This window comes from Ipomoea triloba, chromosome 6 (assembly GCF_003576645.1).
Source record: "Ipomoea triloba cultivar NCNSP0323 chromosome 6, ASM357664v1".
In the NCBI taxonomy this organism is placed as follows: Eukaryota; Viridiplantae; Streptophyta; class Magnoliopsida; order Solanales; family Convolvulaceae; genus Ipomoea; species Ipomoea triloba.
In genome coordinates this window covers 22,431,815-22,449,127 of record NC_044921.1, presented here as the reverse complement: position 1 = coordinate 22,449,127, position 17,313 = coordinate 22,431,815, and the positions used below count along the sequence as shown (strand labels likewise).

Below are 17,313 nucleotides of genomic sequence, written 5' to 3'. Positions count from 1 at the left end.
TAATCATCTTCCTAGATTGGGGTGGGTAGGTTACATCATTTGGGTATTAAATTAACAGCAGAAAGCGGACGGCACGGGATGCCAATTCAAAATGGAATCTCCTTCATATTCATGTTCTTAAGTCAATCCATCATTCATCCACTAATGTTGTTTAAGCCTACATACGTGTCTGCTTATTTAGTACATACGTACGTAAGTATGTTATGTTTCAAAAAACTCTGATGTACATATTAGACAAACCAGTAATGATAAATCTCAAATTTGATTTTTTTTTAAATTATATTTGTAAAATTGAGAGAGATAACAAAAAATAATAATTTAATCGATTTTTTTTATTTATAATTTTACTATATTGATGCTTCAAACTTGTTAATTAGTTCAAAATAGTTAGGGATGTCAACGGGGCGGGGTGGGGGCGGGGGACATACCCCTCATCTCCGCCCCCGACTTTCTTCCCCATTCCCCGTCCCCGTCCCCATTCCCGCCGGGGAAGGGAAAAATCCCCCCATCCCCATCCCCACGGGGATTATTCGGGGACGGGGAATCCTCACCCTGTTTATAAGTTATAAAAAGATACAATTATTAATTAATTTGTTTCAGGTACCAAATTTATACTATTTAGGTACAAAATTTTATAACTCAATCCATAAAAAGACACAAAAAAAATACTCAAAATATTTTTAATAAAACAAGTCTTTGATTGGTTAACCATCAAATTAAACGAAATTCTAATTTGATAGTGACCCAATCAAAATATACAAAATAATTATTTGATATTTGTCTTATTAGAGTAAATGTACAGTTACTCTATTTCTTATTTATAAAAAAAGAATAAAAAGTCACCATTAAAAAAAAAAAGTTTTAGACTTCCGTCTTCCCTCCGGCGTGAACCTTAACGTTGTCGTCCTCGACGACGGCGGCCACCGGCGAACCCTTTTCACTGTACTCCCTCACATTTCCTGCCGCTTTTGCCCCTCCAAAACTGCTTATATTCCCAAATATCAGTATTATCTTCCCAAGGCACGCGGCACAGAACGCCGTCCCAAACGACTTGCTGATATTCCCGGGGAATGCTGACGCAAGCGCGTACCCGGCGCAGGAGCCCAGCGCCCGGACCCACGAGAACCACACCGAAAACGCCCCTTCTTTCCCCGCCGGCGAGCAGTCCAGCAGCAGCACGCGCCCGAACGCGTGGAGGAAACCGGTGGCGGTGCTCTGGATCGCGGCGAAGAGGAGGAGGTGACCGCTGCTCCATTTGGCGCGGCGGTAGTAGAACCCGAACCCGGATGTTAGGACCGATAAGAGGAACCCTAGAAGCTGCATTTTTACCGCGTCGAGTTTCATCAGTTGCTGAATTGGGTGCGTTAATGGAAGGGAAATTATTGGGAAGATGAAATACGTCAGCCATAGGTATAGCAGAATCGGAGCTTCTACGCAGAGGTCTCCGATTGCGTACAAAACAGCTCCGGCGAAAATGCACATTGTAACGAAAGATGAAAGGAAAACTCCGGCTAAGCTCCCGGCCGCGTGCGGGTATTTGAATATGGAAATCATATGGGCTTTCTGGGTCGGGCCATCATTCGGGGAGGGTGTGTTTCCGGGTCGGTTCGACCCAAAAATGTGGGCCATCCCCAAAACCCATATAAGGCCGCTAAAGATCGACACGACCCACAAGCTCGTGAATCCGTCGGAGTTTCGGAGCATATGATAAGTAAAAGCGGAGATCGCGGCGGCGCCGAGGCACCCCGCCGCCGTGGCGTGGAGGGAGAGCCAGCTGGCCACCGATCTTCTGTCCGGAAAATGTCGTTGCCGGATTGAGTTTCCGACGAGGCCGCGGACCATGAGGCCGAGGTGGCGGGCGTGGGAGGAGTTGGAAATGGTGTTGGCGGCCACGATGACGGCGATGTACGGCGGGAAGATCCATCTGGTCCTGAAGAACCCGGCGGGGAGGCAGAAGAGAGCTCCTGCTCCGGTGGCGGCTGCGGCGACGATTTGCTGATTCCGGCCAAAGTCGAGGTGGACGGACAGAATTCCGAGTAGTGGGGCCACTAGAATTAGGCCAATCCCCCAAGAAAAGGATATCCAGTCCAGCGGGGAAAAGTTAGCGCCGCCGATCTTTATAATCCGATTTGTCACTGTTGTGTATCTGCAATTTCATTACAGCAAATATTTTAATTTATTTTTTCTCATGAAAATTAGTTAAACTAATAACGAAAATGAAATAGAAATTCTTAAACACTATATAACTAAAACAACCTTATCATATCATATATATAAAAAATACAGTATATGTATTATAATTTATAAAGAGATTTTCAATTTTCATCCCATCAATTATTACCGATTATACAATTTAATATTTCATTTTTAATTTTGAGAATTTTAATTTTTCAATTATTGTAAGCTTGAATTTTGAAAGCCAACACTCCGCAAAAGCATAACGATATATTAAGCCTCATCAAAGAAACAAATATGAGAACACTTTTCCAGTTCAACCGACCAAAAAACCAACCGCTTTAGTCAAAGCATGAGCTAAACGGTTCGTAAACAAAGGAATAAACTTGATTTCTTTGCTAATATAAGTCATAAATAAATATGCTAAAACTACGTACATTTTTTTAGAATGTTGTTTTTGAAATTTCACATGTGAACTCATTTTCCATCCAAATAAGTCTGATCTACTATTCACTTTATTACAATGTAGTATCTGTTTTATATTTTATCTATCTACTCCAACCCAAAGAGTCAATACCCATCACCGATTTTTTGAATACTATTGACTCTATTACAAAGTAGTATATGTTCTATACTTTATATATTTGTTAGAATCCAAATAATACGTACAATCAATACCCCAGGCCACTACAACTGAAATTCGATCTTGTGACATTCCTTCAAGGAGAGCCACAAAAATATCATCTAAGCATAAGGTGCTTTGCCCGCTTTGGTAAATTTCTTTGTCTTCTTTTAACATTAGAACATATACTACTATTGCATATAATCGAGGAAACACATGAATAATATAAAAGGATCGAGGAAACACATGAATAATATAAAAGGAAAGAGTGAATAAGCGTGAAATTTTAAAACAATCTCTAAAAATTTAATTTTGAACATTTTATATGTGTAACATACTTCTAATAGTAGAGAAATCAAATTTAAAACTTTGTAAATTAAACATTTAAAGGACTCTTAATTAATTAAAATTTGCCAATGGTCTATTGGCTCCCGGTGTCCCGGTTAACATTCTCACATGGAATTAAAATTTGCCAATGGTCTATTGGCACCTGGTGTCCCGGTTAACATTATCACATGGATGATAGGAGTGGGTTCGAGTCTCAGTGGTGGCAACTGTTGACTCTTTGTGCTTTATTAGGTTGAGAAAGTAGCTACTAACAGATATTACATTGTAACAGAGTAGTACTCAAAAAAAATTAATTAAAATTTAAAATTAGATATTAAATTATATCCCTAAAAACAATTGAAAAAAATTGAACTCACATACATTTGCAATTCCTTGACGGAACATCCGCCGTCTCTGTGAATGGGCGACCAAAGTTGTTGAGGCGGAGGAACGGTGTGGCTAACGATGAGAGGAAACACAATAGGAATAAGAAGGGTGTGTATGAAGTAGGAGCAGAGGCCATAGAAATACCAGCTAAATATTTCTCCCTTTGAAGGCTTCTCTTCATTCCCCACATATACAACATCATCATCATTCTTATCATTATAACTACTGTAACTGTAGTTGTTATTACCCTTTACACTATTATCGTCCCCGTCCCCGACAACCTTCATCGTCCTCACAATTTCCGGCGTCGATTCTTCATCGTCGTCTTCCATCGACCTCGGCCTCGGCCTCTGAGATTGACTACTGATTTCGGTGTCAGGGATGTCCAACTCCGCCGATCCCATTGCCACGGCTAACCAATTAACACTATACTACTACCAATAATATTTAACTTGTAGCTGAGCTCGAAACAACAATAATAATGTAATTAGCTTAGTTATAAGCATTGTTGATGATGATGATATTGAGAGAATGAGAGATATAGATATATATGTAGGATGGATACAGCTGTTACGTTGTGGAAGTTCCAAGAGAATGAAAACCTCGGTTAAATCAGTCCGTCCTATATATATATTAAACTGCATTGCATTGCATGGATGGTATAATAATATATAATATAGGCCGGAATCATGCGCGGTTAGCTAGCTGTTGTACGTTTAGTTTTCAATGCGGCCTTGAAACTTTATGTTATGCTAATAATACTAACAACACATGCATGCTGCCTAATTCACACTTAATTATTAGTCTATAATAATCAGCAAAGCAAAAATAACTGGCCTAGCTAGTTCAGTAAAATCATCATTGTTATTGTTGTTATATATATATATATATATATATATATATAGTTTCCGGATCAGGTGATGACCTATCATTAGCTGAGGACCATGTGGACTAATCCAGATCATCCATTTGGACTGATCTAACGGCAATGAATGCAACTGCACAACAAAGTGGGCGAGATGCACAACATTCACACTATGAATGCACAACAAACTGAGAACGAATGCACACCACACGAAAATTTATATATAATGCAAAAATTAGCTTATTAGCTAGCTGTGATGCAGTAGGTAGAAAGTGAAGTCATATAATAGCTGCACTAAATATTCCTCTTGTTAATCAGTAGCTTTCAGACTAAGAATTAGACCCCACAATCTAACTTTAAAAAAATTAAAAGATGAATTAGCTACATACACAAAATGACAATAAATAAATAAATAAAATATATCTCTACATATGAAAAAGATCACGGGAAAATCAGAATAATAAAATTTTAATTTTAACAAAATTTATAAGTAATGGATTGATCGAGACAATAATGATATACTACGTATATTATAAGGTGAAATTTGATATACTAATATTAATTACTTAAAAATAACAAATATTAATAAATAAATTATAATAACATCAATAAATGAAAATTGGGAAATGGTGGTGGTAGCATTGGAAATAGAGGCTAGAGAGGGAGAGGAGACATGAGATTAGATAGGGAATTGAATTGAAGTAGCAGTGCACTGTGCACAGCCAAAGATGGTAGGAGGTGGTGATAGATGCATGCATATTACATATATGTAATATGCATTCCAAGCAACGTAGTAACAAAGAAGAAAAGAAACAAAAGGAAATTAGTAGCTAGGAATGGAATTCCATTTCTCCAATTTCGAAAACTTGTTAAATAGCTCTCTAATTTTTTTAATTTTTTTTTTTAATTTTCAAAAACACACACACACAATTACGTTGATCTCCATCATTATCCAAGTTAGAAAAAAAAATAGAATGACAAGTAAATTTTGCATTTTTCGGTAATGATTGAACCTACACTGTACCCAAACAAATGCGCCAACCACTTTTTGTTATTTTGAGACATGGTGACGACCAAATTCATGGATATCTCCTAATTACCAATGCAACTAAGATCCACATCACACATTTTTTTCCCTTCAAAATGATTCACTTGACCCAAAATGTGTAGTCGGATAGGTGGAACATAATTCTCATATTTAAATAGTACCGTTATAAGTTCAACTTTTCTCATTATTTTATGTCGAGCCCTTTTCTCAAGTACGAGTGATAGCAGATTTATCTCGCCACAAAAAATCATTTGTCTTGTGATATAGTATTATATATTTAGTCCTCCCATATGCCAAAAAAAAAATAAATTCCTCTCATGTACCAAAAGAAAAAGAAAATTATTTAACCATCAACAAATTAAATTTCCTGGCACACGTAGTTGCCATTTCTTCACTACTGACATTTGGATTGAATGTGATCATTAAAAAATTTATAATTTAGTTTATAAGAACATTCTATAGTGCTACATTAATTTTATTTATTGCAAGTAAAATTAAGTTAAAAAAGAAGTTCGTTAGAAAAACATTAATTTATTAAAATTTAAATTTTAAAAATTATTTTATTACCCATTAAATGATTATCCTACTATGACAGGATTTCGATACTGGCCGGAAAATTTTCATAAAAAAGTTGGTGAAAATTTTCGTGCTGGATGGTTGGTGCAATATGGCTTTTGATGGTTGTGAGAAAGATCATAAAAAAATTTGACTTCTCTAATAATTATTTAAAACTTTGACGGGTAGGTACTACGTACTATAGTTCATGTCCCAACTCTCCAACAAATTAATATTTTATTTATATTTCGTTTTATGTGTTACGGAGTATTATTTACCAGTAAAATTAACTTGTTTATAATTTGTAAATCTATATTATATTTTGAAATTTGAGTAAGTTTCCTATAAGTCCGTCTCACATATCCTTATCTATAAAATCGATTAGATTGTGATGGAGATCAGATGTAATACTTATGTAGAAAAATGTAATATTAATCATGCATAAATTATTTGTTACTTGTTAAAAAAGTGTAATAATTTTGAGAAAAAAAATATAATACTTTTAGGGTTCGTTTGAAAACTCAAAAAATGACTTATTGAAGTAATTTTTTTTTTTGAATTTTTTCGCGTTTGGATATTTAACAAAAAATAAAGTCAAAGAAAAATATTCATTTTGATCAATAAAAGAATACTCAATTTGACAGAAAATGTCTTCATAGATTTTTAGTCAGAAAATATTTTTTCATTCTTTATTTTCCCGTATTTATCTTATGATGAAAATTGTTTAAATGTAATAAGTACTTATGATAAAAAAAAAATGTAGAGTAATAAGTATGTAGGGAAATGTAATACTTATTATTAAAAAAAGTATGACCCGTTTAACAAGTGAGGATATGTGCGATGATTTCATAAAATATTCTTCCTTAAAATTTAACTTTTGTGTTTAATAAAAGTGTAAACTTGCATATATATATTTGTATATTTTAATTTGCTTATGATACTTATTATTAAAGTTGGAATTTTTTTTGGATTGGGAAGGGCGGGAGCTCCTGCATGCCTCAGGTGCACCAAAAAAAAGAAAGTTGGAATTTTGTTTGCATTAGACTTTCTTTAGGTTTATAAGAATTCTACTTGCTAATTTGTACTAAATTTAGATTAGTTTGTCGGGTAGAGTAGGAAAATAAAAGAAGAAAGAAATAAAGGAAAAAGAAAAGAATTGGAAATTTGGATAAATACTAAAAGAACACTTCATTTATTATATTATATACCTAATACTCCAATAGTGATGTATACAGACTTCCACAGACATGGAGGAGTTTAAGCCTTCCACCTGTGTGTATACAGACATGGAGGAGTTTAAGCCTTCCACCTGTGTGTATACAGACATGGAGAAGTTTAAGCCTTCCACCGGTGTGTATACAGATAACTCAATTTGTTCCTTAAACCTAAGATTGAGTGTTGACAAATAGAGAAGTTTAACTTCCTGTTTGGTAAATAATCAGCCTATCAGTCTATTTTGGTTTATTTGATCACTATTAATTGTTTGTTAATAAGCTTTTTGTAACTCCAAAATGCTAAAAGTTAGCTTTTTTAGAAAAGAAATTATATCAAACAGCTATCAGCTAACAGCTAATTTATCAAACAACTTTCTACAATCAGCTAATGTTATCAACAAATCATACCTTCTAACCCAAATAGTCATTTACCAAACAGGACCTAAGGCTTCCACACACCTTTTAATGTGGACCTGGGTCCAAAACACACGATTTACATATTGAATATTCACAACTAAATGTTCACAATTTACATACTGAATTTTCACAATTTGCATTGTGAGCATTCAGTATATAAATTGTAAACACCTTACAAGATGAATCCGGGACTATAGTATAATTATTGGTACATTAGGTACTAGTCTTTTAACATAGTTACCGATATATATCTTGTCCGGCTGAAGTGTGGGGCGTTCAGCTTGGGATACCAAGTCTTTAATATATGGGTAACGTACCTCCCCGATCTAATGAGTTATGTGATTTATCATCCACTACTATTTTGTTAATTAGGTCGCGAGGGCTATAGGAACCCATTTTTGTGGGCAAGTTTAGGCCTTCCGTTTCAATATAATACATTGGAGATCGAACGTAAAACGTAATGAGTAGTGATTGCATTGTGAGAGCTGAGCGTTTCCAACAAGCTAAGGAATCAATGGCGACAACTTGTGAGAAAATTCACGTTGATTCCCGTGCTCCAGAGCCCATCAATATTCACAAAACCTTAAATTCAGAAAGTAACGGCACCCCATATTGGTACTCTGTAGAAACAGGAATATACAGAAGCTTACACGCTTCTGTAGAACTCCCCTCCCACCCATTTCTTGACGTCGTTTCCTTCATTTTCTCACACAACCATGGCGGTGTTTCTGCTCTGGTGGATTCCAAATCTGGGTTCTCAATTTCTTACCCGGAGCTGCGCTCTTTGGTCAACTCCATGGCCGCCGGTCTCCACGGAATGGGCGTTTCCCAGGGAGACGTGGCCCTGATTTTGTTGCCCAATTCTGTTTATTTCCCTGTCATTTTCTTGGGTCTTTTAAGCGTCGGCGCAATAGCGGCCACCATGAATCCTCTCAGCACTTTGGCAGAGATAAAAAAGCAATTTTTAGATTTTGACTGTAATGTACGCCTGGCGTTTGCCACTCCTGATCGAGTTAAAAATCTGGGTTCTGCATTGAACATTCCGGTGATCGGGATCCCGGAAAGTTCAAATCTTGATTCTCCGGGCGACAATTCGGGTTCCGTGTTCCGCAAGTTAATCTCCACCGACCCAAAACCCGCCCCAAACCCAAAAATCCGGCAACAAGACACCGCCGCCATACTATTCTCCTCCGGCACGAGCGGCGGCTGCAAGGCCGTGGCTCTCACGCACGCCAACTTCATAGCCATGGTGGAGCTCTTCGTGAGGTTCGAGGCTTCGCAGTACGAGTTTCCGGCGACGGCGAACGTGTACTTGGATGTTTTGCCGATGTTTCACGTGTACGGGCTGTCTCTGTTCGTGATGGGGCTGTTGTCGTTGGGGTCCACTATCGTGGTGATGAGGAAGTACGAGGTTGGTGAGGTGGTTAGAGCCGTTGATAGATACGGAGTTACCCATTTTCCGGTGGCGCCGCCATTGTTGGTTGCGCTCACGAGAAAAGCGAAGGCTGATAAGTGTAGTCTCAAGAGTTTGAAGCAGGTTTCCTCTGGTGCAGCCCCGCTCAGCATTTCGTGCATTCAAGACTTTGTTCGGACTTTCCCCCACGTTGATTTCATTCAGGTACATGCTTTTCTTGAGTGTTTTTGTTATTTATTTAAATGATTGATATTGGAAATTGAAAAAAATTAACGTTGGTACTTGAATTTATGATATCCAAATTTTCAATTTCAAATTAGAGAATATTTTGTTAATCCCTAAAATAAATATCATTAATTACCCCAAGAGCCTCACATACCCCGCCCTACACAGGCTAGACCTTTGTCACAAGGCTGTTGTTATGCCATGGACCCAAGTCCACTTTGCAAGATAGACTCACAATTTTAGAATTAACTTTATGTTCACAATTACAAAACTCTATATTCAAGAGTATAACACAATTTTTGAATCTATATAACAAAATTGTGAATATAGAGTTCAAAAATTGTGAGTATTGAGTAATGTAATTTTGTATATTGAATTCTAAAATTGTGAACAAAGAGTTTTAAAATTGTGAACATGAATCTGGATCGACTTGCGAGGTGGACCCAGGTCCATAGTATAATTTGCCGTCACAAGGAGTCCTCTCACTCAATCATTGGCCTTTTTTTTTTCTTCAAAACTTCACATTTGTGACCAACTGAGTTGCACATTCCGACAATTACTAGACTTTACTTGATAAGAGAGGAACGAGATTTAAATAAATGTAATTACTTTTTTATTATTATTGTACATATTTTGTATTATTTGAAAAATTCAAAATCACAACCAACCCTACTGCTATCACTATATCTGGTATATAGCACATGTGGCTTTTTGGGCATAACTAGTAAAAGTCTGAGTGTGACTAAGGACTTAGATACTAAGAAATAAGCACGCACTTAGTTTGATCTGCATAACTTTTTTTTTGACTCGTCCTAACTAAACCTAGCGATGATTTTCACCTAAATTCTTCATTCATTCAATTCCAATCAAGAAAATTAAAGTTTGTTATATATATATATATATATATCCTGGGCGGCCGGGGTGCAGGGTTATGGCATGACAGAGTCTAGTGCAGTTGGAACACGAGGTTTGAACACTGCAAAGCTTCGAAACTATACTTCTGTGGGACTCCTGGCTCCCAATATGGAAGCTAGAGTCGTAGATTGGAGCTCATCCATATCCTTGCCTCCCACCTCCATAGGCGAGCTATGGCTGCGCGGCCCTGCTATCATGAAAGGTACCTACTTAATTACACCCTACCCATCCCCATTATTATCCACTCATATATTCTAGCTTCATCATATCGTCGGTTTTAATTTGCATTCTTGTCAGTCCCACAACTCAAGCTGCTTCAATTCGTTAGTTGATGATGAATTAATAATAATGGTACGGGTTTTCAAAAAAAAAAAAATAATAATAATGGTACAGTTTGTCAAAAAAAAAAAAAAAGGTACGGTAATAGTACTCACTAGTCCCACACCTCAATAATACGGGTCCTCGACATTTTTGTGTTGATTTGACAATGATAAGACAAAAATGTGTAGGAATGAAAAGGTGGACAAAAATGTGTAAAGTACTAATCTCATTACCTTCTTCTCATTAGGGTTTTTGAGAAGAAGGTAATGAGGCTACCTTCTTTATCAAAAAAAAAAAAAAAATATTAAAAAAAATTAAAAAACCTGACATGTTTAACAGTACACATTCTATCTCCTTCTTCTTCTTCTTCTTATTATTATTATTATTATTATTATTATTATTAGGAGTACCGAGTAGTACTAGTTATATGATTATTATTATTATTATTATTAGGAGTACCGTAGAGTAGTACTAGTTATTATTATTATTATTATTATTATTATTATTATTAGGACTCCTGTATAGTGTAGTAGTATAGTAGTTATTTTTTTTTTTTATTTTATACGTGTATGCATGGCATTTTGTAGTCTAGTAGTATAGTCATCGTTGTTGATGACGATATGCCCTCTATGTAATCGTTTGCTCCTTTGTTAAAAAACAAATTTGAAGTAATAAAAATTGGAAGAGTTATGTTCTAGTTAAATATATATAGAATTACGAAAGATGCTTATCAAACCGTATCAATTCTTTAATTGATTTGAAGATCTTATAATCATATATATTAAACAAATTAATGGTGTTTACATATCAAATTAATTAATATATAAAAGTGTATAGTAGTAAAAAAAAGTGAAAAGAAGGCAATTGCATTGCCTTCTTTGTGGCATTCAAGGTCAAATCAAAAGAAAATAAAAGAAGTTATTCCAATTACCTTCTTTCCAAATAGGGTTTTGAAAAGAAGGTAATCCCATTAGTACTTTACACATTTTTGTCTAGGGTTTTGAATCAACACATTTTTGTCCACATGATGTCAAATCCACACATTTAAAGCAATGACTCCAATAATACAGTTTGATAAAACTAAGGAATTAAAACGTGATGAAATTCTAGGTAGCTGATGAAAAAGTTTGATAGACGATTCCTTAGTTAAAGATGATTGATCGATGGGCCAGTTGTTCCCCTTCTTCTAGTGTAATGGCACAAGGATAGCAACGCATGCAAATTAAGGCTGACCCCATCCCTACAAATATGGGTTACAAAGTGGTGTGGATAAATAATAAGTGATTTTTTTTTTTTATTTGTTTGCTTAGAAAGGCTACCGCATGTTGTTATGTATAAGTTTTTATGTATTTTATTTTATTTTATTGTATTGTGATGTAAAAGTTTGGAGATAAGGATAACTTAAGTAAAATATTTTGGCTTGGATAAATAATAAATAAAAAAATTGCAGGGTACTTGAAGAATGGCGAGGCTTCGAAGAATGCAGTAGACGAAGATGGGTGGCTGCATACCGGAGACATTGTGCATTTTGATGAAGATGGGTATCTGTACGTGCATGACAGGCTAAAAGAGATTATCAAATACAAAGGCTTCCAGGTACCTACTCTTTTTATATATATTCTACCTATCCCCTTCACTCATATTATATATTATTATTATTATTGGTGTTCAAGTCAACAAAATATATTGACGTGACATTCTAATAAATTTTAACATGAAGATTACAAGTCAAATTAGACTATTTGTACTTTAAAAAAAAAGTTTAGGTGTCAAATTGAACGTTTTTTCTAGTTTGATATTTTAATTGCACTTTCATTGATAGTTTAATCGTTTATTTGACACATAGCCAAATAAGCAGCTTGCTCCTGCTGATTGCTTAATTTGCAGATTGCTCCTGCTGATTTAGAAGCAGTGTTGATGAGTCACCCAGACATTGTTGACGCTGCAGTAACCTCGTACGTTAGTTAGTTTCATCCTATCCTATCCCTTGTTTGGCTTGCTAGGCCAATTTCTTTAATTTGTAAATATAAAAAGGAATATTTATCTATTTCACAATGCAAGAAGAAGAAAGTAAGCAAATTAATTAATTAATTAAATCAAAGCTAAGGGGTTTTACTGATATGTACAGAGCCCAGAGTGAAGAAGTTGGAGAGATTCCCGTGGCATTTGTGGTGAAGAAGGAAGGCTGCAATGAACTATCCCAGGCAGATGTGATTCATTTTGTAGCCAAACAGGTCACTACTCTTAATTAATTTCTTAATTCATTCTTTTCTTTCACCATTATATATATTAAAGGATTTTAATTAACACTTTGATTCATTCTGTGATTATTGCATGGATGCAGGTTGCACCATACAAGAAGGTTAGGAGAGTCTACTTTATAAAATCAATACCTAAGTCTGCAGCAGGAAAGATTCTGAGGAAGGAGCTTAGGAACCTCCTCATCACTTCCAAAATGTAGATAGAGAGGCACGGGAGGAAGAATCGTCACTTGTTGTAATTGAACTCAAGTTTTCTCGGAATTCTTCCCACAAAGAGAGCTCACTTGCCAGCTATCCCATTGGGTTATTGGCTCATCTATTATATTGCTGCTTTATTGTATGTTTGTGTTTATGTATTGCCTATATATAGAGCCCAATGGTGAATAAAGATGTATGCATGCATGTGAGTTGAATTTCCCACTACACTACTTCTCTTACCTAATTTAGTAATTTGTATCTAAAAAAATATATATTTTCTGTTAAATTGAGTCTTTTTTTGTTGACTACAATGAATATATTTCTTCGATTTTATTTTCTTTGAATACCAAAATACAAAAAAATTCAGAAATCTAGTTTCCAAACATACCGTAAAAGGAAAAAGGTTAAGATTGTTCTCATTACAAAATTTTAGAAACATTCTCATATTGGTACTCAATTATTTAAATAATTCATGAAATGAAATGCTCTCAAGTATTAAAATTTCATTGTTTAGCCTTAATTTTAATCATTTCACGGTTTTTTTTATAGTGAAAAACTGATTTGGGTACAAAACTAATAATCAAAAGAATCAAATAAATGTAACTAGCAATAAACAATTAATTTAACAAACACCTACAGATTGCTAAATTGCTAATACAATTCACTCGTCAAAATTATAATATCATTCACGTAATATCTATTAATACAATCACTATTTATCAAACAATGTTAATTAAGTCATACAACCATTTACTTAATTAATTATTATATTGTAACGGTTTAGTCGTGCTAAACTAGTAAAATTAATTAAATTAATAAAAAATTGGATGATAAGATGCTTACCAAACACTAATAAGCTTTCTACGATGTAGAAGAATGAAACAAATTGGATATTTGGACAAATCACCTACTATTATATTCTAATTATATACACAAACAACAGTTAAGGTTTGGTTTCAATTAAATGGGAACCATCAGTCACTGCATTGCCAGCCCATCTCCAATAAATCAATGGCGACAACTTCTGTTAAAGCATGTTACTTCTTTATTAGCCTTCTTAATTTGAAACAGTCAGTTATAAATAATCTAAATTAATTTATCTCCCTATAATCTTTTGTTGACTAGAATCACAAGATAGGTGATGGCTTTAATTAACGTAGGTAAACTGGATTAACAAACCCAATAAATAAGGAATGAATAATATAAATGAATAGGGAATAATAAGCAAAACGAGTGTAGCAAGGTCACGGAGACCAAATATTGTATTAGGTCGTAAGTGGTGAGCAATTACAAGACAATGTAATTCTATTACATAAGTAGTTTAGGACAAAGAAGATAATATATAATATCTTAACAAGACAATAACAAAGCTATTTATACTTCCAAGACCTCCTAACGCCCTCCTAACACAGAGGAACATTTATAGATCTGTTTTATTTTTTTCAACATCAAAGTTTTTCAGATTTTAATTTTATTGAGTCTTAAAATTTTCACGAAAAATGTTTTAATGTCTTGCAGTTTTAGCAATTTGTTTTTCCATTTTAAATATTCCAATTCTTATAATATTATGTGATTATTATGACTATTCATTAAAATTTTGTTATAATTTGATAATATTTTTAATTATGGAGTGTGATTTTGTATCACAATTGTGGAAAATGCATATGTTTCTGATATTTGGATATTATTTTCCATTTTAGTCATGTCATATGATTTTGATTATGTTGTTAAGAATAATATTTTGAAAATTATTATTAAATCTTCTTATCCAAAACATTTATGGTAATAATGATGATATTATGTAACATTTAGTAATAATAATAATAATAATAATAATAATAATAATAATAATTATTATTATTATTATTAAATGTTATTCGGTTACAATTAAAGTAATTGATTATTCCGTTATTACTACTATGTGATAATTATTAGAATTATTATAGTAATAACGATTATCAATTTTTTAGTTGATGGATCAATGATTTGTGGCGTTATCATTAGTTTTGGATTTTGATAGTATGATTTGAAACAATCTTTTTTTTTTTATCCATTTATGACCATTATGTTGTGGTTTGAAATGGAAATAATCATTTCTGTTACTTAGCCTATAATAATGGCACATAGGCTATTTAAGCAACGATCCTTGCTCTCTTTTTTTTTTTTTTTGAAAATACCTCCCACTGCTTCTGCTACAACTTGAAAAAAAAAAAAAAAAACCCATGTATATTTATTCTAACAGAGGCCTCTAGCCGAGGACTCTAGGCTCTAGCAGAGGCCTTGGGTCGAGGCCCATGGCCGAGATGTCAAACGACTTGGCCCGGGTCAAGCACGGGGCTCAACCTTAGGCCTCGAACCCTCTAGCGACCCCTCGCTCTGCTCTCCTAAGTTGGCTTGCTCCGTTCATAATATATCGATCAATAGGTTTTACATATAACACATTTTTCTGGTAGTTGTTGTAAATCAAAGTTACTCATATTATAATATAATAGAGTACGTCTTCACTGTAACTAAGTTAGTTTTCTGATAAAAAAAATTACATACAAAGACTCGTGATCGAAACCTGACAACCACAACCTGGAGTAACTGATAACTTATCCTATCTATAATTTCTCTAGATCAAAGCGCGAAGTCCAAGAATTTCTGCTTTTGAACCTAAAATATAAAACCCTTCCGATCCAATTGTATTATAGTATTTATAAGTATTTAGATTTAGATTTCATATGTAATGATATTATATTACATATACACACAGGAGTTAAGGCGGTCTTTCGTTTTTATTAAACTGGCCTGGGAACGTTAAACTTGATCAGTCACCGCATTGCCAACAACCAACAAAAAAAACAATGGCGGCAACTTTCGCGAAAACCCATGTTGAATCCCATGCTCCAGAGCCCATCAATATTCACAAAAACATCTTGAAAACGTTTAATTCAGAAAGTAACAGCAGCCCATATTGGTACTCTGCAGAGACAGGAATATACAGAAGTTTACACCCTTCTGTAGAACTCCCGTCCCACCCATTTCTCGACGTCGTTTCCTTCATTTTCTCACACAACCATGGCGGTGTTTCTGCTCTGGTGGATTCCAAATCTGGGTTCTCAATTTCCTACCGGGAGCTGCTCTCTCTGGTCAACTCCATGGCCGCCGGTCTCCACGGAATGGGCGTTTCCCAAGGGGACGTGGCCCTGATTTTGCTGCCCAATTCTGTTTATTTCCCTGTCATTTTCTTGGGTCTTTTAAGCGTCGGCGCAGTAGCGGCCACCATGAATCCTCTCAGCACTTTGGCAGAGATAAAAAAGCATTTGTTAGCTTTTGATCACTATAATATACGCCTGGCGTTTGCCACTCCTGATCGAGTTCAAAATCTAGGTTCTGCATTGGGTATTCCGGTTATCGGGTTGCCGGAAATTTCAAATCTTGATTCTACGGGCAACAATTCCGGTTCTGATTTTCTCAAGCTGATCTCTTGTGACCCAAAATTGGCTCCAAACCCAAGAATCCGGCAGCAAGACACGGCGGCCATACTGTTCTCCTCTGGCACGACGGGGGGCTGCAAGGCCGTGGTGCTCACTCACGCCAACTTCATAGCTATGGTGGAGCTTTTCGTGAGGTTTGAGGCTTCGCAGTACGAGTATGCGGCGACGGGGAACGTGTACTTGGATGTTGTGCCGATGTTTCACGTGTACGGGCTGTCGCTTTTCGTGATGGGGTTGTTGTCGTTGGGTTCGACGGTTGTGGTGATGAGGAAATATGATATTGAGGATGTGGTGAGAGCCATAGATAGATATGGAGTCACCCATTTTCCCATGGCGCCGCCATTGTTGGTTGCTTTGACAAGAAGAGGAAAGGCTACTGTGGGTGCAGCTAATTGCAGTCTGAAGAGTCTGAAACAGGTTTCTTGTGGAGCAGCTCCGGTCAGCATTGCTTCCATTCAAGACTTTGTTCACACATTCCCCCACATTGATTTCATTCAGGTAAAAGAAAATAAAGTTGTAAGATATCTTGGCGGAATTACAATTTTTTGATTAGTGGTAAGTGTTTGATTTTAGTAGTGTCAAATTAAGTTAGGGTGACTGGTGTCAAGAGGGAGAATTATTGAGCGGGGTCAATAAAAGGTTAAATTTAGCACCCAGTGTCTGATGGATTATTGGGTGTAGGCTTATAAAGGCCAAGTCCAACACCCAGAGTCATGAAAATGTATGGCAATATAAGAAATCGAGCAACTTTTAATGTAGTGGTAAACATTTGATCCTAATAAGAAAATCAATAGATTTCTGCTTTAGCTTGGAGTCAACTTGTAATTTTGTGATTGCAACTTAACTTAAGAGTATGACCAATTTGATTGGGTTACTCCGAAACAATTTAA

At 35.4% G+C, this 17,313-nt stretch overlaps 3 protein-coding genes across 3 annotated transcripts; 2 read left to right on the top strand and 1 right to left on the bottom strand.

Annotated features, from left to right (window-relative positions):
• Window positions 1-666: 666 nt before the first annotated feature.
• On the bottom strand, window positions 667-3,915 carry LOC116023669. Its single transcript, XM_031264671.1, has 2 exons — window positions 3,506-3,915; window positions 667-2,146 (listed from the first exon to the last, which is right to left on the bottom strand). The coding sequence occupies exons 1-2, from the start codon at window positions 3,913-3,915 to the stop codon at window positions 862-864; spliced, it is 1,695 nt and encodes a 564-aa protein (XP_031120531.1). The 3' UTR covers window positions 667-861.
• Window positions 3,916-8,089: 4,174 nt separating this feature from the next.
• On the top strand, window positions 8,090-13,129 carry LOC116022296 (4-coumarate--CoA ligase-like 6). The gene is made up of 6 exons (XM_031262933.1): window positions 8,090-9,228; window positions 10,177-10,366; window positions 11,936-12,081; window positions 12,373-12,440; window positions 12,614-12,719; window positions 12,830-13,129. The coding sequence occupies exons 1-6, from the start codon at window positions 8,125-8,127 to the stop codon at window positions 12,944-12,946; spliced, it is 1,731 nt and encodes a 576-aa protein (XP_031118793.1). The 5' UTR covers window positions 8,090-8,124; the 3' UTR covers window positions 12,947-13,129.
• Window positions 13,130-15,748: 2,619 nt separating this feature from the next.
• Window positions 15,749-16,972, top strand: LOC116023668 (4-coumarate--CoA ligase-like 6). The gene has a single exon (XM_031264670.1). The coding sequence runs from the start codon at window positions 15,791-15,793 to the stop codon at window positions 16,970-16,972; it is 1,182 nt and encodes a 393-aa protein (XP_031120530.1). The 5' UTR covers window positions 15,749-15,790.
• Window positions 16,973-17,313: the final 341 nt, after the last annotated feature.

Coding starts and splice junctions, on each gene's coding strand:
- LOC116023669 (XM_031264671.1), bottom strand. CDS start 3,915: ATGGGATCGGCGGAGTTGGACATCCCTGACACCGAAATCAGTAGTCAA. Junction 2,147..3,505: donor TCCGTCAAGGAATTGCAAAT/GTATGTGAGTTC, acceptor ATGAAATTGCAG/ATACACAACAGTGACAAATC.
- LOC116022296 (XM_031262933.1), top strand. CDS start 8,125: ATGGCGACAACTTGTGAGAAAATTCACGTTGATTCCCGTGCTCCAGAG. Junction 12,441..12,613: donor GTTGACGCTGCAGTAACCTC/GTACGTTAGTTA, acceptor TGATATGTACAG/AGCCCAGAGTGAAGAAGTTG. Junction 12,720..12,829: donor TTCATTTTGTAGCCAAACAG/GTCACTACTCTT, acceptor GCATGGATGCAG/GTTGCACCATACAAGAAGGT.
- LOC116023668 (XM_031264670.1), top strand. CDS start 15,791: ATGGCGGCAACTTTCGCGAAAACCCATGTTGAATCCCATGCTCCAGAG.